Source organism: Ptychodera flava, chromosome 2, assembly GCF_041260155.1.
Source record: "Ptychodera flava strain L36383 chromosome 2, AS_Pfla_20210202, whole genome shotgun sequence".
Classification (NCBI taxonomy): domain Eukaryota; kingdom Metazoa; phylum Hemichordata; class Enteropneusta; family Ptychoderidae; genus Ptychodera; species Ptychodera flava.
The window spans coordinates 46,654,652-46,678,220 of NC_091929.1; the positions used below are offsets into that span (position 1 = coordinate 46,654,652).

General features: G+C 37.1%; 2 protein-coding genes across 2 annotated transcripts in view; one reads left to right on the forward strand and one right to left on the reverse strand.

Moving 5' to 3' along the window:
* LOC139150517 (uncharacterized) overlaps positions 1-23,569 on the forward strand; it is a 161,919-nt gene that overhangs the window by 135,928 nt on the left and 2,422 nt on the right. The window contains exon 9 of the mRNA XM_070722941.1: positions 16,558-16,665. The gene's annotated coding sequence lies outside the window, so the exon portion shown is untranslated. The remainder of the gene's footprint in view (positions 1-16,557; positions 16,666-23,569) is intronic.
* LOC139150539 (melanoma-associated antigen E1-like) lies at positions 153-848 on the reverse strand. The gene has a single exon (XM_070722977.1). The coding sequence runs from the start codon at positions 846-848 to the stop codon at positions 153-155; it is 696 nt and encodes a 231-aa protein (XP_070579078.1).

The following is a 23,569-nucleotide window of genomic DNA, read 5'->3' on the forward strand; positions in this document are numbered from 1 at the left end:
CAGGTCCTTCACCAGGTGATGGCAACTTAATATTGTCCATTGTAACATCTTTGGACTTGCCCTGAACTTGGCAAGTGTGTCTTGCAATCAGGTCCCTCACCAGGTGATGGCAACTCAATATTGTCCATTGTAACATTATCGGACTTGACCTCTTAACTTGGTAAGTGTATTTTGCAATCAGGTCCTTCACCAGGTGATGGCAACTCAATATTGTCCATTGTAACATCATTGGGCTTGACCTCTGAACTTGTCAAGTGTGTCTTGCAATCAGGTCCTTCACCAGGTGATGGCAACTCAATATTGTCCATTGTAACATCATTGGACTTGACCTCTGAACTTGGCAAGTGTGTCTTGCAATCAGGTCCTTCACCAGGTGATGGCAAATCAATGTTGTCCATTGTAACATCATCGGACTTGACCCTTGAACTTGGCAAGTGTGTCTTGCAATAAGGTCCTTCACCAGGTGATGGCAACTCAATATTGTCCATTGTAACATCATTGGACTTGACCTCTGAACTCGGCAAGTGTGTCTTGCAATCAGGTCCTTCACCAGGTGATGGCAACTCAGTATTGTCCACTGTAACATCTTTGGACTTGACCCTTGAACTTGGCAAGTGTGTCTTGCAATCAGGTCCTTCATCAGGTGATGGCAACTCAATATTGTCCATTGTAACATCATTGGACTTGACCTCTGAACTTGGTAAGTGTATCTTGCAATCAGGTCCTTCACCAGGTGATGGCAACTCAGTTTTGTCCACTGTAACATCTTTGGACTTCACCATTGAACTTGGGAAGTGTGTCTTGCAATCAGGTCCTTCACCAGGTGATGGCAACTCAATATTGTCCATTGTAATATCATTGGACTTGACCTCTGAACTTGGCAAGTGTGTCTTGCAATCAGGTCCTTTACCAGGTGATGGCAACTTAGTATTGTCCATTGTAACATCTTTGGACTTGACCTCTGAACTTGGCAAGTGTGTCTTGCAATCAGGTCCTTCATCACGTGATGGCAACTCAATATTGTCCATTGTAACATCATTGGACTTGACCCTTGAACTTGGGAAGTGTGTCTTGCAATCAGGTCCTTCACCAGGTGATGGCAACTCAATACTGTCCATTGTAACATCATTGGGCTTGACCTCTGAACTTGTCAAGTGTGTCTTGCAATCAGGTCCTTCACCAGGTGATGGCAACTCAATATTGTCCATTGTAACATCAATGGACTTGACCTCTGAACTTGGCAAGTGTGCTTTGCAATCAGGTCCTTCATCAGGTGATTGTTTCTTTATATTCTGCAATGTTACATTGTTTGAGGATTTGGTTCTTTCGGTATGAGTTCCAGCTACAGCAGATAGCTACCAAGTAAAGAACAAAATCACTGTTTTGAAGTTAAATAAGAAAGACTACTGGTATGTGTACATTCTCTTACATCTTGACATTAATATTTCCATCTTTTGTTGCTCATAAATACTGGTATTTCCATTTTGGGCAGTAACACTCAAGTCATTCCAACGGCCAATCAGTTTAAAATCGACTGAAGTGATTGACTTCTATGACATCAACATCATGATCACATGATGATGCAGCACAGCAAGCCCTTTGACATGCAAATAGGTTTCTTTACTGGTTTCGCGTGATCTGGTCAGGAGTACCAGACTGTATGTCTGACAGCGAATGACAAAGACACCATGGTAGCTGCAAGCAGACTATTACTTGTTATCTTCAGATGCCAGGGATTACATAGACCATTGAAATATGACAAGTACTATAGAAAAAAAAACATTTTTTAAACAGAGCAGCAACTACTGCAGTAAGTAGGGTACACAAATCATTGGATACTGAATATCTTATCATAAACATGCTCATTTTAGACAGCCTTGATAGATTTTACAGGCTAAAAGGGGTCATACAATGTATGTGACTTGTGGGAGGGGGAATAAATATTACCTTAGGATTTTCCCATGGTAGATTATTGATTCCATAATCATAGAGAACCTCTTGTCAAGGTTTGATGAGTTTTGTTGAAAACAGGCATAATGTTGGCTGTCCATGATTATTCACAGTCACTTTCATCTTAGCATTCACTTCATTCTTTCTACCATGATTAACTAGTCGACCCAACATCCTCTCATGTGAACCTCGTTCCTGAGTTGCATCAATGCTGTAAATAAGAAAACAATGATGTTACACATGTAGTATACATACACATCCATGTACCAACTGGTGATATATCTCACCATCTGCAAGAGATTGTCAAGACTGACATCTAAAATGTGACTCAATTTCAATATTAGCGTATTTCCTTGTGTTACAGTCTCAACACATATAAATCACTAGGCCATATGTACATGTGTGTTGTAGACACAGCACGCAATCTTATTTGTGCTAGTGATATGGATGTACGTTGTATCCTCAGACAGCGTCAAACTAATAAAAAATTATAATCTGAAAATTTACTCAGAAAAAAAAATTAGCACAGCTTTTCTTATTTGGAATTTTTTTTAGAAATTTACAATTGTAAAAAAAAATGTTCACAATTTCATTGTGACCACCCCGCTCCCAAGATCTAATGGGCCATCCCTTAGCTTGAGCAGGTTTGTTAATATGTAACAGTTCATAACAATGACAGGAAATGACTCAAGGTCAGTGGAGTAGCCTGTTTCAGTCATTGGCCTGCCACTACTCCCGCACATTTGCAGAATTTCCTTTTTCTTACCTCATTTGCACATTTTTGACACTGACATGTTCATTTGAACAACGCATATCTCAACCCCTGCGTCTACCTGTACACCAAATACTGAGATGGTAGCGTAGGCGGTATGGGGGCTTTTGCGTGTGATGGACATACATCTGCACATACATACCCACATATATACAGACAGACATACAGACACCACCGACTCACCATATAAGCTCTTTTGGCATTTATATACATACCAAATATGAGCTAAAAAGAGAAAGACACTTGCAACACATACACCAAATAAATTGATGAGAATGAAACTATTAAACAACACCTACACTGCTCTTATATGTTGAACATATCATTGAGAAATACCAATGTCTTAATTGGTTTCCTGATTGCAACAAACTTAAGTGGAAGTATATGCCATGTTGACAGTAAGCACTTTTTGTTTCTGATAAAAATTTAAAAGCATTTGACGTATTTGTCTTAGATAAGATATTAGTTAGTTTGTGTTAAATTTTAGTTGGTTTTAAATTTTAGATGGTGTTAAATTAATAAACGTGAGGACACACTATGCCATCTGTCTATCAGTATGGCAACAAAATGGGTACTCTTTGAGAACAGCCAGGGTTCCTCCCACCATAATTTTTTCACAATAATGTTTATTCTACCCGAGATCTTACTGTCATACGGGGAGGCTATAAATAGAATATATAGCAATGTAAACGTTTCACTTGAAGTTTACATTGTTGTAGAGATAATCACAATGACTGAAAACTTCATTTGAACAATAATCTCACATCTATAGTGCACATCCAATCTACAAATCACTGAGGTAACTGCTCAAGTTTTCAGGCATTTACTACTGACAGACAGACAGACAGAAAAAAGTGCGACCAGATTGACTACACGCAGACCTTTTTAACCAATACGAATATCCTCCCGGCCACCTGAAATGAGATTTTTATGCTCCCAAGCTATGTGTTATTCTGTCATCCTTAGTGACCTATAAACCAAAATATGAAAGCTGTCTGGCTACAACATTCACAAAACAAAACATTTTGCCCCAAAATTACAAAAATTACCTCAAGAATTACAAATCGCCTATTTCAGCACAATTTCAGCATTCTCACTGAGGTCATCCCTGTGCAAATGTCAATATAAAAGTTGTTTGAAGAATGGTTTTGAAGACTTTTTAAGATTTTTGTGACAAAAAATGACAAAATTGTCTAAGAAATACAGTTTCATCTATTGCATCACGGTCTGAACAAGTCTGATTATACCAAGCTATCTGATTGGCGGGTATGTAGAAGACTTTTTTAACAAATACAGCATTTCCCTTCTAATTCAAATATTTTTGAGGCATACACATACATAAAAAGAAAAAATCCAGCCATTTACCCATCATGCATCTACACTTCAATATCAAGTCCATAGGTATTTTGGTCTTCAAATATTAAATTGAGCAGACATCCTCACACACTGACATACATTCATACATAATAAATAAATACACACACACACATACATACACACATACATACATACACATACATACATACATGTACATACACACATACAGATGGACGCTTACCTATTCCAGAAGCTTCTATATACTAGTCAATTATAACTAAAAAAATCAAAAAATTATGTCATTTTTGATGGGACCAATATTGTCTCAGTTAGTGTATAGTGTAGGGAGGCAGTCAATACAAGAAAATTATCATATCTTGAGAGATATGTTGTCATCATGTATGTTCTGCAGGTTCTCTGTTTCATGAAACTATTTGTAAGGCTCATATTTGACTTCTGAAACTTAATTATACCCACTCTTGGATCACTATGCAACCTTAGTGCCAAAAAAGAGCAATTTTTCCAAACTTCTCCCAACCAATCACCTAGTAGTGTTTTTGTGACTGATAAATTTACTCATTTGCCCTTGATATTTGGTAGTTAGGAATGCATACACTACAAGTTGATATTTTGGACTGAAAATAACAATGAACAATATGTACCGTGACAAATCACCCTGATTACCCTATCATGACTATCACTCCTGTGTAAGGGAAGTCAGCTTCAAAATGCTCACAATATTTTTTCTTCTTAAGAAACACAACCTGAAATTTAGTAAAGGCAATGATTCAGAACTTAGCTACTTCAATACAAATTTTTTGACACAATAAATACAACTTATAATTACTATAAATTAGATTGTTCATGTACATACCAGAAATCCTTATTCTTGAACTTTAAAAAATATCGATATACACTGAACGTGTTCTCTTCCCTTTCGTTCCCATCTTCTCCCAATATTAGTTCACCTAAATATTCCATTAAAAACTCTCCAGCTTTAATCGATATGACAGCAAAGACACCTCTTCCTACAATGAAAAAAAATAGCAAACAGTATTTCTAGAGTGCTCTACTGTAACAAAGTTACTATCATGGTGTTGCTTTGTACTACATATGACCTAGTTTACATTAAGAACTACCGGTATTGCAGGATACATACAGTTCATATTGGTCTGCATAACTGATAACTGACATCTTCGTAGATCACAAATATGCCTGATGTCTAATCAATTCAAAAATTAAGAATCATAGAATTATAATCTCAGAAGTTATGGTAGGTAACTATGACTTTTTTTCAGTATTTTTACTCTTTGTATCAAAGTACAGTTTTTATTTCAAATCCATGAAGCATGGTGAATGCTCAATGTTCAGCTTATCAACACAGCCTACATAGTCAGCATTGTTGTTGTTGAAAATTGAATTCAAGGCTGGACAAAAATTTATTTGTAAACAATAGCAATTATTATTACACATCCATAGGCTGTGTTGACAAGTTGAATACTTGACTCTTCATCATTCCCTAGGAATTTGAACACTGAAATGATTGGTTAAATGTAGAAAGGAATCTTGGACGGTGATTTTTGTCAGATTTTTGTTTTTCTCATATTTGGGTTTCTCATAAAGACTGCTAACCTAAGAAACTTTATACAAATTTAACATTTCTAAAATGAATATTGGTACTTCTTATACATCTGCCATTGAGAACAAAATAATTTGCTGTCGCTGAAAACATGTTAGGGCCGGCATCGTTACTAACACTTTTCCGGCAGGTTCGAAGTATCCTAACAAGCATGTTTCTGTATAGCCTCTGCACATTCACTGTGGTCAGTTTCAGGGACCCGCCAACCTCTATTTCCTTCTACTGCACTAAGCACTGTAAAATACCTGCAGAATCACACTATAATTTTCATTTTCAACTATAATCATTTAATGAAATAAGAGAGAATATACCTAGGGATAATTTTCTTGAAAAATCCTTTGATTAAGATTCAATGAATACACATGGGTTGAATTCGGTCGATCTACCCATCATCTGGCATAGGTACCAAATAATAGTATGCTACAGCCAAGCTATGCCTTGCTGCCTTAAACCTTCTTTGTAATATCAACCCATTTGCAATACTGAGCACACAAATGTACAATTTTATGCCTTCACTTTGTAGCATAAACCAGTTTACACAAAGACACTAACACAATGTCAACCAGTTAATGTCTTCACTTTGCTATGTAAACCAGTTTTCTAAAGAACAACAGCTGTGTTATCATTGAAACATTCACTTTGCTATGAAAACCAGTGTACTTACAACAAACTGAGTCCATGTTTTGATGCCTTCACTTTGTAGCATAAACCAGTTCACATGACACATCACACGAGACAGGTCAGTCCCTGGGGTGGAGTGGGATGGGGTTGGGTTCTTCACGGAACTATTTATTTTATTCTATTTTATTTCATATTTTTTATTTATTTTATCAGTGATATGTCAAATACAGATTTGAATCCAAACTGACCGCTTTCTTTATTATCTACCAGTTCCCATCTCTTTCAATTGATCTGCAAACTGGCTACTCACCTTTAACCCTTTGAGCACCAAAGTCAATTTTTATCACCCTTATAAAATATACCTAAGTCAATTTTTGTTACATTTTTGCAAAACTTTTTATAAAAAAAATGTTGCAAATGTAATGTTGAGTTAATTTGCTCCTAAAGTATCATGAAAATTACAGAAAAGTTCATCAAAGCTTCTAAAATTTTGCACTAAAATTTTGGTGGGAAAAATACAGCACTCGATCAAAGGGTTAATATTGATCAAGTCAACACCGCAGTGTGTTGAAATAGATAAAACAATTAACAAATAAAATAGAAGAAAATAAACAGATGCATAAAGAACCCCATCATCCCGAAGGACTGACCTTCCCCTCTGTTTACATCTGCCGTCACAAATCATCCTCTTCCTGCATGGGGTGTGCTTGCAGGCAGAGTTCCATTCTGTACACCCTATGTTATGTTGTCTATTAATAAATCTTTAATGATGTATGTGATTTGTAGATCATGACGTCATACTTATCAGCAGAGTGATATTTCATGATTTACATATTCAAATACCACACTTGTACAAGTGAATCTCACTCATCTGATCAGACCTTACTCATGTAAAATTCACCCTCTCCCTCCCCTGAATTATTTGATTGATTTCTGGAATGATACAATTTATTGTTGTATAAATTATACCCGGGCAAGTGTACTGTAGGAATGGAATATTACATTTTAAACAAAATTTACTGTTTGACCCTTTTCCTTATCACCTTTGTTAAAATTTTAAATACAACATAAAGACAAGTTTAGTGATGTTATCCACCTTTATTTTTGTGACTAAACTATTCTACCGGTATCTGACAGGGCAGTCAAATTTGTTAGGTGTTGTTTAATATGGAACAATTCTTGCTTGAATAATTTACATAATTTGCTGTAAGTGAGTGTCAATGTTTCTATTTTGGGGTATATCTGTTTATAAGACCCCACTATCATTTTTACGTACTATAATGGAATCACCTTATCAATGAATGATGTACAATAATGTACTTACTTAGTCAGCTATACTCTGAAATTTATTACATTACCTTTTTAACGGTTGATTTCACCATGTGAACTACAAGATAGTCAGTACACCACAGATCCTGTGGATAACCTGTATTAAGGGAATTAATACACCAGTACAAACCTTTAGTTTCTGTTTGCTTCACACAAACCATCCAGATCGATCCATTTTTTTCCTAATAAAAGATCTTGCAACTTGTACAGCATTCTCTTTTTTATTGCCTGCTCGACTTCTTAGGTTAGATCTGTAAGCTGCCATTGTCTGGAAAAGTGATAAAAAATAATGATATCATGTAATACTATTCATGCGCGCACTCAATATGTGATTGTATTTCATCGAAATCTCAAATTTAGCAAGGACAAGTCACCAAAGATGACGCAGTCGCCACTTGTTAATTTGTGCTTTGAAATACATGGAGATCAGAGACAAGTGTCAAACAATGAGTGGTAGTGCAGTGCTATTTGATATTTGCAATAATGTGCTGCTATATTATTTCATCAGGCATTTCACAAGAATTACTGACAATTTTTTCTTTTTGCCAAAGTAATGGCTCTCGACATAAAAAAAAACCACACAGCTGAGCTGTCATATTGACCTTTTGGATCCTACTACAGAACAAATGTATGTGAATGACAGTGCAGCAAAATCAGTTTACCAGACAATGAAAACGTCATTGTGCTATGTTTAATTTGAAAGTAGTTGAGGCATGTTGACTTACCCTTAGTCAGTGGGCTTAATTATGCAGTTTTCTCTCAATTCAACATATCATGGGAAATGAACATGTTCATGTTTTTTAGTACTGTGACTGCATAAGTTAATTGTTCAGCAGTCTGGCATACAAGTCACTCATAGATAAGCCACGGGTGATTGTGTATGCCAGACAAACCTGTAAAGCTTGCCGTCTTTGATGAATTATATTCATGCTGACTAAAACCATGCAAATCAAGATTTTTACAGCCAAACATTGAACTTTGTTGATTTTATAATAGATGTGTTGAACAGTCACCACTTGAATTTTCCAAAATCTATATTTCCACTTTGTATACATGTAAATAGTGTCAGTTGCTTTACGTGTGTGCCTACATCTGCCTTGCAAATGTAGTCACACGTTGACAAGCCACGAGCGCCACAGTGACTTCAGCTAAACACTGAAGCCAATGATGAACTGTTATAGATGTTACAATGCCCATGAGATCCATTTACACAGCAAGGTTATAAACGTACACAACATCCGTAAGTCAGAGAGGGTTTGAATTAGTCAAGATGACCTATATCAATAATACAACACTGACAACCTGATAATGCACTCACAGTGCAATGACGTAATTTACGATACTTGTTACAGAATGCCCGCCAGAATGACTGTATTGCCCCGCTGAAATGTTTGTCCAGTTTCAGTACCAACAGGATGATACCGTGCAAAGTAAACACTATTGTGGGTTAAAATCACAAAATAAAATAGTTTTACCAGTCTGGCATCAATAATTCAAACGTGAGTTTGAACATAGGGTGCAGCGAGTTGCACCCCTCGACAAAAGTTTGAAGTTTACATTTTGTTATTTTGTAATTCATAAAAATATCGTCTCTGAAACATGTTGTGTTCCAGAGTAATCCACAGTAGGGTTTATATGTAGATTGTGCTTGTTGTGTTTGCTGGTAACCTTTCTGAGTCCAGCGTTACGGTCACTACATTAATGGCTTCATTTTGTGGCACGTTTTATAATTGCCTATTACTTTTTAAAAATGTAATCTGTCAAACTTACAATTGTTATGGATCTTCCTTTATCGAAGGGCTTTATTGTGATTATGTTGTTTTCAGTGGACAGACTGTTCAACGAGTCATGTTACTTTTTATTTTGGTTTCGAGAGGAATTTACGCTATCTCAATTATGGTTGCTCTGAAATAGTTCTCTGGTTTCTGATTATCCGATGTTAGTGATATGAACGTGGACCTGTCTTTGAACGAATGTTTAGTTGATTGTTCGTTTGTTCATAATGTAATGCAATCTTATGATGCAAATAAATTCGTTGTCTCGAACAAGAATCTTTCTGTCCGGACACTTTGGAGTGGGAATAAATTTCAAGCCTTTGCTTAATGTTTTGATTTCAACATTTGTTAAGGTTTTTATTTTCCATTTTTAAGGGTTCTTTGCAGTTTTTTTTATGATTTTAGCTCCTTGCTTTTATGTTTGAGAAACCTTGGTTGAATTCGTCAATTGTTTGTTTTTTTTATGTATGGGCGTGAGCAGTGACATACATATCATGGTTTCGTTTTAACGGTAGGTTGTTTTGTTTTTTGTTGTTTTTTTTGGGGGGGGTGAGGATGTGGTGGCCTTTTTAAGAGAAAAAGCTTTATTAGTCCCCACTGTCACTGTCCGGACGGACTTATAGGTTTGGTCATGTGCGTGCGTCGGTTCACGCAGATATCTCACAGATGCCTCTAGCGATTTCATTCAAACTTGGTACAAGGATTACCCCTTATGTCATACATATGCACGTCAATTTGTTTAGTGATACAATCCAATATGGCCGTGCGGCGGCCATTTTGTTACGATTTTTTCATGTACGGAACAATAAGGCCTAAAAAAAAAATTGTGTGTTTCCGGTAACCCGACCCTACCCTAGTTCAAACCCCCCGACCCTAAACTTTTTTTGGACCTTGAAAACAAATCCCGCGAGATTGGCTGGGAAAAGTTTTAAATCACGCGTGATTTCATGACGTCATTAAACAACAATAGCGACTGCTTGTGCAAGCGTGTTTTCTGTAACATGTGAGAAATGCGATCATGTTCAAGAAAAAATGTAAAAAGTGTGAAAGAGGCTCCCCACCTAACTATCCAAAATGTTTTTGTGTCGAGTTTGTGTTTGATTCGTTTCAAAAATGTGTTCCTACATTTTTATCCGATTTTTTGTGTTAATGAAAATGTTTGTTTCGCCTCGGATATTTGTAGGGAAGTTTGGATTAGTGTGTACGGTAATGTTTTGTTTGTGTGGGGAAAGCTTATGGCGAGACGTAGCCGGACCTATGGTGTTACAAAGTTGATGAGTGGCCCTTTGACGCTTGCGTTTCGAAACCCGAGTGTGGTTTCTCATCAGTCGCAATGTAGATTCTTTCGTTAGTTTGTGTTTGTGAAAATTTATTTTAATGTATTTTAGTGGTCTTGCTCTTCGAATAGCGAGGCAAGAATATCAATGTTTGGGTCTCGTTGTGAGTCCGTTTGGTGGTCTGCTTTGTTGTTTTTTGTTTCTTTACTTCTGTAAATTTTGTTTTGACTAGTGTCTTTTAGGTTTTTGTTTCTCTTGTAAGCAATGATTGGTGATTCTGGGAATAGATTCCTTAGTGTTGAGTCCTTCTCCAGTTCAGCCAAATGTTTCAAAAGACTTCCCTTAAGATCTTTTGTTTTTATGTAAGGGCTGTATGTTGTATTGAAGATGAGTTTGTTTGTTGCTTCTTTACGTGTACTTGTACAGATTGTTAGAGTATTACGAATACTGTGGTTTATTTTTTCTGTTATGTTCGTGATTTCATTGTTTTTGTATTCTCTGTCGAATAGTTTGTTTCTAAAGAAAGCGACCTTTTTAGTAAAGTCGTCATTGTTGTTTCAAGTGCGAGCGTATCTAAGGATTTCACCTTTTTAAAGCCATTAAATGTTGCTGTCGGGTGACACGATTCTCTATGTAGAAATTAGAATGTGTCTGTTGGTTTAGTATGTGTTTTGATGTCGAGGATATTTTCTTTGTGGTATCTTGCACCTTTGAAAACTACTACATCTAGGAATGTAATTTCTTGTGTTGAGTTTTCGTATGAAAACTTAAACGTTGGGTGCATTGTGTTGATTTTTTGAATGAAGTTAGTGAGTTCGGTTTGTGTTCCCAGAAAGATTGCAAAGACATCATCTCTGAATATTTTCCAGAAGTGAATGTTGTTGTGGTTGTTTACGATTATTTTCTTTTCAAGTTCATGAAAAGCAATGTCTGCTATCTCTGGCGAGGCATTCGATCCCATGCTGCAGCCGCGGGTTTGGCGGAAATATTGCTTGTTAAATTCAAAACTGTTGTGTTTTAGAATTAGTGAAAGCATTTCTATTAAGTCTTCCGTGGGTGGTTTTTTGATGCCGTAATTTGTTTGAAGCGAGGTTTGTGAGTTTAATGTTTCACTGACTAGTCGAATCGCTTCGTCATGAATTGTGTTTGTGTCCATCAACACCACGTCGAGTGTCACAAGAAATGCATGTTGGAGGAACTTTGTTTTTTCTATTTCTTGTATGAAGTTTGTTGTGTCTTTTATATTTGACGGTTGTTGCTGGACCAGTAGTTTTATGAAGTAATCCAGGAATTCTGAAATTCTGTTAGTGGGACTGGAGCAGCCACTAAATATTGGTCTCCCTGCAAACGTTGAGTTTTCAGGCGGTGGTTTGTGAATTTTAGGCAATAAGTATCAATGCGGGGTACGGATTTTTATGTTTTTGGATCGAGATACTTATAAGTATCATGGTCGATGTGTTTGTTCTCGTACATTTTGTTTAATAGTTCGTGTACTTTGTTTACTGTTTGTTCTGTGTCGTCACTGTCTAGTTGTGTATAATACTGAGTGTTGTGTAATTGTCTTTTGCATTCGTGTATGTAATCTTTTGTGTTGACAATGACGATGCCTTGACCCTTGTCGAAGGGTATTAAAATTTTCACATTTTCTTTTTGCAGAGAAAAAAAAACTACCAAAAAAAAAGTTTTTTCCTACCTACCTACCCTATTTCTGAAGAGCATGTTACAGGAAACACACAATTTTTTTTTTGGCCTAACTCAGGCACTTCTCACCCGATTTTATTTTAAGTTGGTGCAAGGACATCAACCTTGGTCATCCATGTGCGCGTCACTTTGTGTTGCGATATGATCAAATATGGTCACATGGCGGCCATTTTGTTACAATTTTTTACATGTCCTGCGCCATAACTCAGGCACGTTTGACCGATTTTATTTAAAGTTGGTACAAGAACATTGACCTATGTCATACATATGCACATGGATTTTTCTCATGATACAATTCAATATGGGTGCTTGGTGGCCATTTTGTTACGATTTTTTCATGTCGGGAGCATAACTCAGACATGTATCAACCAATTTTATTCAAAGTTGGTGCAAGGACACTGGCTAATGTCATACACATATATCTTGATTTGTTTCATGATAGGATCCAATAAGGCCGCATGGCAGCCATTTTGTTACAAATTTTTCATGTCCAGATCGAGCCATAACTGCAGCAAGTCTCAACCGATTTTATTCAAAGTTGGTACAAGGACATGGACTTATGTCATACATATGCACTAAGATTTTTTTACGGTAAGATCAAATACATTGGCAGCGTGCGGTTGCCATAATGTTATGATTTGTCATGTTGCAGCAACCAATTTTATTCAAGGTTGGTACAAGGTCATTGCATGTGTAATATATATGCATGTCAATTGGTTTCACAATCCGATGCAATATGACTGTCTGTTGGCCATAGTTATTATTTAATTCCATGTCCAGAGCAATAGCTCAGACATTTATCAACCGGTTTTATTCAAAGTTGGTACAAGGACATTGACCTATGTTATACATACGCACACCATTTATTTCACGACATGTAGCAGTATCATGTCAATTATTGAATTTTCGTAATTAGGCTGATATCTCAAGAAATGCTTCGTCAAATTTCATGAAACTTGGTACAGATGTTATGCTCACATTGCTTTAACATTGAATAAACACATTTATTACATACATAGACCCAGTTTTCCCTATAAAATGGCATCACCCTATTGCTATATGACTACGATAAATCCATATTCCACATGTGGTGGATATGGGACCCGGACTACCGGTACTATTAAAAGATAAACAAAAATCAGCAGTTCATAACTTATTTTCAAATCCCTGACATGCAAAAGTGGAAGGGTATGAAGCATAAGGAAATAAGGAGTATCAAAATATATGTGTAGATTACAAAATACTGTCGATACTAGAATATTTATGTATTTGTGTTTCTTCGTCGTTGATTTGCGATTAAAACGTTTGATTTCTACACCACTGATATTTTAATCGGCTATGTTACCGGCATTATGTGTTTTCTACCTCGTCAAAAGAGCCCCTGTCGATGTCCATCAAACAACATAATAAACACAGCCGATACCCAAGACACTACCAATCATCCCTGCAGCAGTAAGAATGCTTTCTGAAGCAACATTGACAGGTTTTAAGTTCAACATCACGATCAATGCTGCCGCGGCAGTCGAGAAGTCTAGCCCCCGGGTGGGGCCGAGGAAGCGAAGAGCGTTCATCTTTCCAGACAGCAAAATCAAATGACGATTCTCTGGACTTGAACCTCATCAGAAGAATAGCCATTTTATTTTTAAAGAACGACGAGTTCACAAGGTTTTCAGTGCATTGAAAGATGCAAGCTATTGTTTTGTCCATGCATATTGTGCATCACGTTTACTGTATTGTACCTTGCTGTTGAACTTCCGTCGTCTCACGTCTGAGCTAAGGAAAAACTCGTTGCTTGTGGTCTTACAAATTGGGTCAGAGCCGAACATTGTTCTTCATTATATTTAAACAAACTCATTTTATTTGTAAAATTTTAAACATACAATTGATAATTTCGTTAAAACATAATAATTGGTAATTTTGAAAATTTCATACAAACTTTGTGAAGCAGAATTCATTGAATGATGTTTGAATATTGACAAAAATAACCCGTTCTCAGTAGCTGGATAGCAGCGGCTGAGTTTCGCGACGTCCCGCTTGCACGTCCAATAATTTTAATGAATTTTCATCCAGTTCATGCTATAATAAGTACCAAATTAATACATTGCATTAAAAATCCACAGCGTTTCCAATTTTTCGCTTGATTCGCACAGAAAAAGCCTAGGAGGGACGCTAAGTATCCATAGGAGCAGCTTCGGCGTGCTGGAAGTTAACTTCGACATGTGCAGTCAAGTCAGCCAGCGACGACCATATTACACAAGTGTATGAATTCTTGTAAAATACTCCCTCTCGTTTTTCCCAGTAATTATCATTCCCGAAAGGTTTATTCACGGAAAATTGGATGTACGCATGTCATAAATATATAATCCCCCCCCCCCCCCCCGTATTCCCCACTCGCCTGTCTGCGTAGAGGACTCGTGATTCCCCATGTAGCGGCCGTATCCCCCCACCAACGGCTTGGAGGGATACGCCGCTACACGGGGAATCACTTGTCCGCAAAGCAGCAACACTCATTCGGAATACGGGGGATTAAATAAAATTATCAGTGTCATGTTAGGAATTTGTAATTGCATATGTAATGAACTTTCCTAATTAGAGAGATATGTCCTCAAAGACTGCATCAAATTTAATGAAACTTGGTACAGATGTTGATCTCATAGCGTTGTAAATACAATTCAATGACACATAGTGTTATTGCTTAAATTAATTCCAAATTTGCATTTACATGATGGTTTTTTGTTGTTTAGGGTGAATGTCCAGAACAACTGCATCAAACTTTATGAAATATGGTATAGGTGAGGATGCAAAAATTGGCAAAATCCTGTCAATGAGTTACAAACTGACTCATTTAATGACCTCTTATAATTAGGATGGCGTAAGTAAGTAAGGATTTCGTCATCGTTTTCACGGTAATGACACTTTTTGATCACTACCTGTACGTTGTCTTGCGTCGTATCTACCAATTAATTCGCCTGGCTTGGCTTTGCTAGACGAAAATAAATGTTTGTTTCTGTCATTGACTCGATATCATACTGCACGTCTGTACCTGTGTAGTAGAGTGTAGAGTACATTTTCTCATGTTTTCCATCGTGATGAATGAAAACACTACATTACCTTTACAATGCCTTCCGGGATCAGCGAGCTTCGAATCCTGCGTCACGGTGTTCTTGCCATTATTGCTGTTGAATATTGTTCAACCACAGCCTCGTTTTCGCCTATCTCTCCAGAATCTCGAAACTCGACTATTACGTTCCTGACAATTACCCTCGAACCCCATCAAATTAACGCAAATTATCAAATCAAAATATCATAATTGTGGCATAGTATTTACTAATGGCAAAATATTATCTTAACTGATGTTAAGCTTCCTCTCATCGTTTAGCTCTCAGTTTCTACATTGAAGGGCTATTTTCACGTACATCTTTTCCGAGGAAAGTTCTTAAGCTCACTTTGTTACAGACATTATCGATAACATTCACATAAATGGTGGGTAGAAACACTTAATAACTGTTTTACGTAAGTGGTTAATGTACGGTGCAATGAGTCTGGAAGGCTCTAGGGCAAAGCATGCACAGGCAGTGACAAAGACCAAATAGGAAAGATTGAAGAACCATTTGAAGTGGTGCAATTCAACACTTGGATGTCTTAATCTACTGATAAGTAAAATAAAGGTCTTTATAGTATATGGGTAATATCATCACTCTTACTTTTTACAATATAATTAATAGTGTTCTGGATCTAATGAGCAAAACATTTCCATTGGGCTCCTAGTCGACTTTATATGGGAACTTACTAATTAAACAATAACCTGATTCCTATCAAATAGATTACATATTAACTCCTTAACTGGATCCTTTGATACTGACCGTAATACTTCCATAATAATTGAAATTATATTAAGAAAAGCTATTATTAGATTTGATAAGTAATGAATAAATAATTTTTGCAATAACTGTGAAGCTTACTCAAAACACTCAAAACCAAAAATATCCATGTTGTGTTGCAGTGGGATAATACAATATGGTTTGAAAAGATGGCATCAGACTCATTTACTTTGATGAAGTAGGTCAAGCACTACAAACAACCAGTCAAACCTGGTCTGCAACACATGTTGCGATGCTTTAATATGTTTTCCAGACGAAAGAAATGTACTTCTCTTTTTTCTTTCAACTCTGACAGATCCAACGACAGGACGCACGACAAAGTCGAATGTGAGTAGTGATGGAAAGGATAAAAAACAGAAATCTGGACGCAACACTAGACAGCAACTTCAACAAGAAGGTACATGTAAGCATGCAACAAGTATTCATTGATTTGTAGTTATTGTTCAAGGATATCTAATGAACTGTTCACAGTTTTACAATAGTTATTGAAATAATAACTTCTAGGATTGAATTTTTATTGAAGCTTTCATTGTGCTTATTAAGTTGCATCGCTTTTTGTGACAAATCAGTTTTCAAGAGTGTAACTTCATAAACATAATTTGTTTTGAAATACAACGCCAACAAAATGACAGTATCCAAAACGATCTATGTATACAAAGCTTCTATACATTATATGAATGAAAAGACAAGTTATTGACAATACTCGGGCCCCATTTTTAATTGAAATTCGTTATCGGAAGTGTCTAAATTCTAAACGATATGATGCGCATGATAAAACAAATCAGAGTAACAGTGGCATAGGTTATTATTGTCATTATTTTTATTATCATGTTATTAGTACAAGTTTAAGGATTTAAAAATTGTATAATTATTGTGTTGCATCGTCAAGGGATTTAAATAAATAAATAAAACAAGTCATCGTTAATGACACAGTCACCACTTGTTAATGGGTACTTTGATTACAATCCTTCGAGAGAATAATGTCTGGTTCATTAGTTTGGTTTATGATTAAGAATGAGTTTCATGGTATGAAAATGTAACCAAAAAAGGGCTGTCACCCTAATTACAAAAGGTCATGAAATAAGTCAATTAATCGACAGAAAGTTGCAATCTATTGTAACACTGACAATATATATATATATATATATATATATATATATATATATATATATATATATATATATATTGTTACGTGCAGAGAAAACGAACAAAAGGGTGAACTCAGCAGTTTACGTTTAAACAAAATTTATTACGAAAACAAAACTAATTGCTAAGTCAGGGACAGAGTACAAGCTTTAAAAGTGTACAGACTACTTATCTCAGCTGGGACGGCAAAGCTCCAGTCTCAGAGTTGTAACAGTCAGTCGGATGAATGAACAGTCCTTTGGCTTGCAGGCTTGAAGCTGCACAAAGTCCACAGTATAAATCCAGCGTTGACAGTGAAGGTCTTGAAAAGTCTTGAGAATGACTACTGCTGAGTTTAGTAACACACAAGAGACACGATCCCAAAAGTCTGACTGGAAGCTGTGCACGTCCCTTTTATAAAGGCATATAAGAACAATCTAGAACTTTTATTGACATGTAATTACTGTTCTAAAATTATCTCCCTTACACAACTAATCAACTTTCCAGAACATTCCAAACATGACTAATTGAATTCAAGGTTGTGAGGTCATCAAGGGCAGTGACCTTGGGAATGTTCTAGACTAATTGAACTCAGGTCATGATGAGTGTGGGGGAAATGACCTACATAACACACCCCCTCTTCAAAAAAGAAAATTTTTCAAAGAAAAATCTTTCTTTTACAAATGTAATCTTGAAAAGGATTTAAGTACTCAAATTTTGTTTTACTCTAAAGTAAAATTTCTTGAAAGTGAACAACAATAAAATTTCTTGAAAGTGAACAACAATAAACTCTAAATACGAGAGAGACAGTCTGCAATTAAATTGTCTCTGCCTTTGATATGTCTAATGTCAAGATTAAACTCCTGTAACATTAAACTCCATCTTAGCAATCTCTGATTTTTGCCTTTGAATTTCTGCAGAAAAACAAGAGGGTTGTGATCAATATAAACCACTATTGGCTGATTTGAAGAAGTAACATAAACTTCAAAATGCTGTAAAGCTAATATCAAAGATAAACACTCTTTTTCAATTGTAGAGTAGTTTCTCTGGGATTTGTTAAATTTGCGTGAAAAATAGCAAACAGGATGATCTACACCATGACTATCCTCTTGCAATAAAACAGCACCAGCAGCCGTATCACTAGCATCCACAGCTAATTTGAATGGCAAAGTGAAATCTGGTGCAGACAACACTGGGGCACTTTGCAGTATGGCTTTAAGTGTATCAAATGCCTGTTGGCATTGCTCTGACCAAACAAACTTTACTTTCTTTTTAAGTAAGTTAGTCAAAGGCTCAGTAATTGTGGAGAAATTTGGACAGAATTTTCTGTAGTAACCAGCCATACCGAGAAAGCGCATCAGTTGTCGTTTGCAGTTTGGTATGGGAAAACTTGAAATGGCACTGATTTTGGCATCAACAGGTTTTACCTCACCCTGTCCTACAGTATGTCCGAGGTAAGTTACCCTAGCCCAACCAAACTCAGATTTGGCAAGGTTGACAGTCAACATTGCTTTGCTCAGTCTCTCAAAGAACTTCCGCATGAGCTTGATGTGTTCCTCCCAGGTGTCACTATACAGGACTACGTCGTCAACGTAAGCTGCACACCCGTCTAGCCCGGATATGACGTCGTTGATCATCCGTTGGAACGTTGCCGAGAGTTCTTCATTCCGAATGGCATCACCTTGTACTGGAACAATCCGTCTGGTGTAACAAAGGCGGATATTTCACGAGCACGATCCGTCAGAGGGACTTGCCAAAATCCCTTCAGTAGGTCAAATTTTGTCACATACTTGGCTTTTCCCACTCGGTCGATGCAGTCATCAATCCTCGGGATTGGGAAAGTGTCTGTCTTTGTTAAAGTGTTGACCTTCCTAAAGTCCGTGCACATACGATAACTGTGATCTGATTTGGGAACAAGTATACACGGCGAACTCCAGTTACTTTTACTGGGTTCAATAAAGTCATTGTCCAGCAGGTATTTGACTTCTTCCTGGAGATATTTTGCTTTTGTTGGATTCAGTCTGTATGGATGTTGTTTTACAGGCTTACTGTCCCCAACATCAACGTCGTGATAGATGACGTTTGTCCTCGTTGGAACATCTTGAAACAGGTGTTTATATTCGTGGAGCAGTTCTTTCACCTGTTGTTGTTGTTCCGGCTGGAGGTGTGCCAACTTTGTAGACTCCAGCTTCTCCAGGATTTTCTGAGTTCTGAAGCTTGACCGAGCCCAGCTTTGAGTTTAGAGTATTTTCACTCAAGTCAGTTTCAGTATCACTATCTTCATAATGGCCAGAACTGACTGTACTGACAGGCTTTGTTTTAGTAGGATTATCCCTATCCAAATATGGCTTAAGCATATTTATGTGACATAGCTGTTTTTGTTTTCGCCTGTCAGGTGTTATTATGATGTAATTTAAATCACTCAATTTCTTATCAATTAGATATGGCCCAAAGTAACGAGCATGGAGTGGTTGCCAGGAATTGGAAGTAGAACAAGAACCTTTTGACCTGGTTCAAACTTCCGTTTTGAGGTGCTTTTATCATATTTGGTTTTCATTGACTGCTGAGATGACTCAAGATTTTCTCTGGCTAATTCACATGCTTTAGAGAGTTTCGTACAAAAATCTGACACATATTGCAAAATATTCAGACAATCATCATCGTCTGATAGGAATTTCTCTTTAACGAGCTTAAGTGGGCCACGGACTGTATGTCCAAATACAAGCTCAAATGGGCTAAAACCAAGAGACTCCTGAATTGACTCTCTAACAGCAAAGAGCAAAAATGAATTCCTTCATCCCACTGCTTCTCTGTGTCAAAACAGTAGGTCCTAATCATGTTTTTCAAAGTTTGATGAAATCTCTCAAGAGCACCCTGACTTTCTGGATGATAGGCGGATGACCTATACTGTTTAATGCCTAGCTGATCCATTACTTGTTGAAAAATACCAGACATAAAGTTGGAGCCTTGATCGGACTGGACACATTTAGGGAGGCCAAATAAAGTGAAAAATTTTACTAAAGCTCTCACTATAGTCTTTGTCTTTATGTTTCTCAGTGGTATGGCTTCTGGAAACCGAGTTGATGTACACATAATTGTCAACATGTACTCATTTCCTGATCTTGTTTTTGGTAGGGGCCCAACACAGTCTATTAGTATCCTACTGAATGGTTCTTGAAATGCAGGAATTGGCTGTAAAGGGGCCTTTGGAATGGTCTGATTTGGCTTTCCTACCATTTGACATGTGTGACAAGTTTTACAGAAATGTGCTACATCCTGCCTGAGATTAGGCCAATAAAAGTGACTGAGAATTTTATGATAAGTTTTCCTTACTCCCAAATGACCAGCCCAGGGCGTTTCATGGGCCAGGCGCAATATTTCAGCACGGTAGGGTTTGGAACCACAATTTGATGTTTTATAGCCCAATCGTCATCAACCAAAACATCTGGAGGTCTCCATTTACGCATGAGAATACCAGATTTTGTATAATAGGAAACAGAGCTATCTGAAGTTTTACCTTCATCATCTACCCTGTCAAACAAAGACAAAATATCCGGGTCTTTGTGTTGTTCTGCAATGAGATTTGATCTAGAAAATGTCTGACTTTGGTCAGCAGAAGTTTTACTGGAAGTTTCAAATCCACGAGGGATAACGGAATGATCCGTGTCAAACACCTGACTGAGAAAGGTGTCATTTAAGTCAACATCTGTGACATTATTTTTGAGAGTATTTTGATTCTCAGAAGTTTTCTTTGACATGGCTCGAGTAATGGCACATGAAGGAAATAAATCGGGTATCTCTTGTTCAATTGGCTCTGGATCCTGATCCAAACTAGGATTATCAGTCACAAGTGGATTAGTAATGACCTTGTCCCCGGCAAGGTCGTTTCCAAGAAGAAGGTGAATCCCTTCAAAAGGCAAAAAAGGCCTAATACCTAAAGTCCAGGTCCAGAAACAAAGTCTGAAGACAAACAGACATTATGGAGAGGAACAGGAATGTAGTCATTACAATCTACCCCCTTAATAAGAACTTTAGAACCTGAAAATGACTTTTCAGAAAACGGCAGGGTATCTGCCACAAAAGAGACTGGGAAGCCCCGGTATCTCTTAAAATTTTGACAGGGGTAGCGGAAGAAAATCACTAGAAAGTGATATAAACCATCGTGAATAAATGGTTCGAAAATACCCATAATGCTATCTTGAGAAGAATTGACCTTGACCTCATTAATTGGGGAGAGAGGGGTTTAACCTCAGAAAATGTGTTGCACACATTATTAGACTCTAATCGAGTTGATGAAGAAATAAAGCCGGTGGGCTTAGATCCACTTTGACTACTTTGACCTTCACGTTTTCTTTTCAATTTGAAACAATCTGACATTAAATGGCCGTCTTTCTTACAATAATTACAAGAAAGTGTACCAACTGTTTGTCAGAAGGAGATTGAGACTTGGGATCTGATGTGGGAGTGTTACTTGAACTCTGTGAACTGTTGTCATTTGATTTCCTACTGTCCTTTGAGAATTCTTGGATGAAAAGGAGGAGTTAAATTTACCTGCATTGTTTCTGTATGAAAAGGACTGGGATGGTTTGCTGAGAAAGGAAGATTTGTGGGTCAATGAATAATCATCGGCCAAACGTGCAGCAACCTCCAATGTATCTGCCTTTTGTTCATTGATAAATGTCTTGATGTCACTCCGAATGCACCTTTAAATTCCTCAATCAAAACAAGTTGTCGTAATTTGTCATAATTCTGACTGACCTTTTCCGAAGAACACCACGATCAAACAGTTGTTCTTTTGTTCGAGCAAATTCAACATAAGTTTGATCCTTCACCTTCTCACAATCCCTAAATTTCTGACGATAAGCTTCAGGCACCAACTCATAGCCCTTGAGAATTAATTCCTTCACAGAATCATAATTTGAAGCCTGCTCTACTGACAACTGAATGTAAATTTCTCTGGCTTTACCCACCAAAGCACTCTGCAAAAGCATAGACCAGGACTCCTTAGGCCAGTTCAGACTCTGAGCAATTTTCTCAAAATGAAGGAAATATTTATCACATCCTTTTCTTGGAAAGGGGGAACTAACCTGAAATGCTTAGTGATGTCAAACTTGTCTGAAGGGAAGAATTTTCCTGACTGTCCAAGCTCTAAACGTCTCATTTCTAACTGCAGTCGGTGTTCTGCTAATTCTCTTTCCTTTTCTTTTTCCTCTCTTTCTTTCTCCCTTTGTCTTTCTTCCATTTGCAATTCTTTTTCTTTCATTTCCAATTCCCTCTCTTTCTGTCTTTCTTCCATTTCTAACTGCATTTGTATTTTTTCTTTTTCTACTGCCTGTCTCTCCTTTTCCATTTGTAATTCTTTTTCTTTCATTTGTAATTCTTTTTCTTTTTCTAATGCCAATTTTTTTAGCTCGAAATCTGCCTGTATTTCTAATTCCAATTTTTTGAGTTCGAAGGAAGACTCGGCTCATAATCTTTTAAGGCAGACTCCTCAAAATGGCCAAATTAACTAAATGTTTTGCAATCTTGAACTGTATTTCTCGCTTGCGCATAGATCTTTTGACATCTACTTTAAGGAAATTGGCCAGTGCTATGAGGTTGTCTTTTCTGAGGGAATTAAATGTGTCCTGATCAAGGTCATCCATAAATTCGTCTGGCTTGAATTCCGCCATGATTGAATTTCGCTGAGTTCACAGTATACAGTAGTTTTGAAAAGGTAGGCAAAATGTTGTCAAACGGCTCAAAATATTCGTATCCCGGACAAGCCCCCAATTTGTTACGTGCAGAGAAACGAACAAAAGGGTGAACTCAGCAGTTTACGTTTAAACAAAATTTATTACGAAAACAAAACTAATTGCTAAGTCAGGGACAGAGTACAAGCTTTAAAAGTGTACAGACTACTTATCTCAGCTGGGACGGCAAAGCTCCAGTCTCAGAGTTGTAACAGTCAGTCGGATGAATGAACAGTCCTTTGGCTTGCAGGCTTGAAGCTGCACAAAGTCCACAGTATAAATCCAGCGTTGACAGTGAAGGTCTTGAAAAGTCTTGAGAATGACTACTGCTGGAGTTTAGTAACACACAAGAGACACGATCCCAAAAGTCTGACTGGAAGCTGTGCACGTCCCTTTTATAAAGGCATATAAGAACAATCTAGAACTTTTATTGACATGCTATTACTGTTC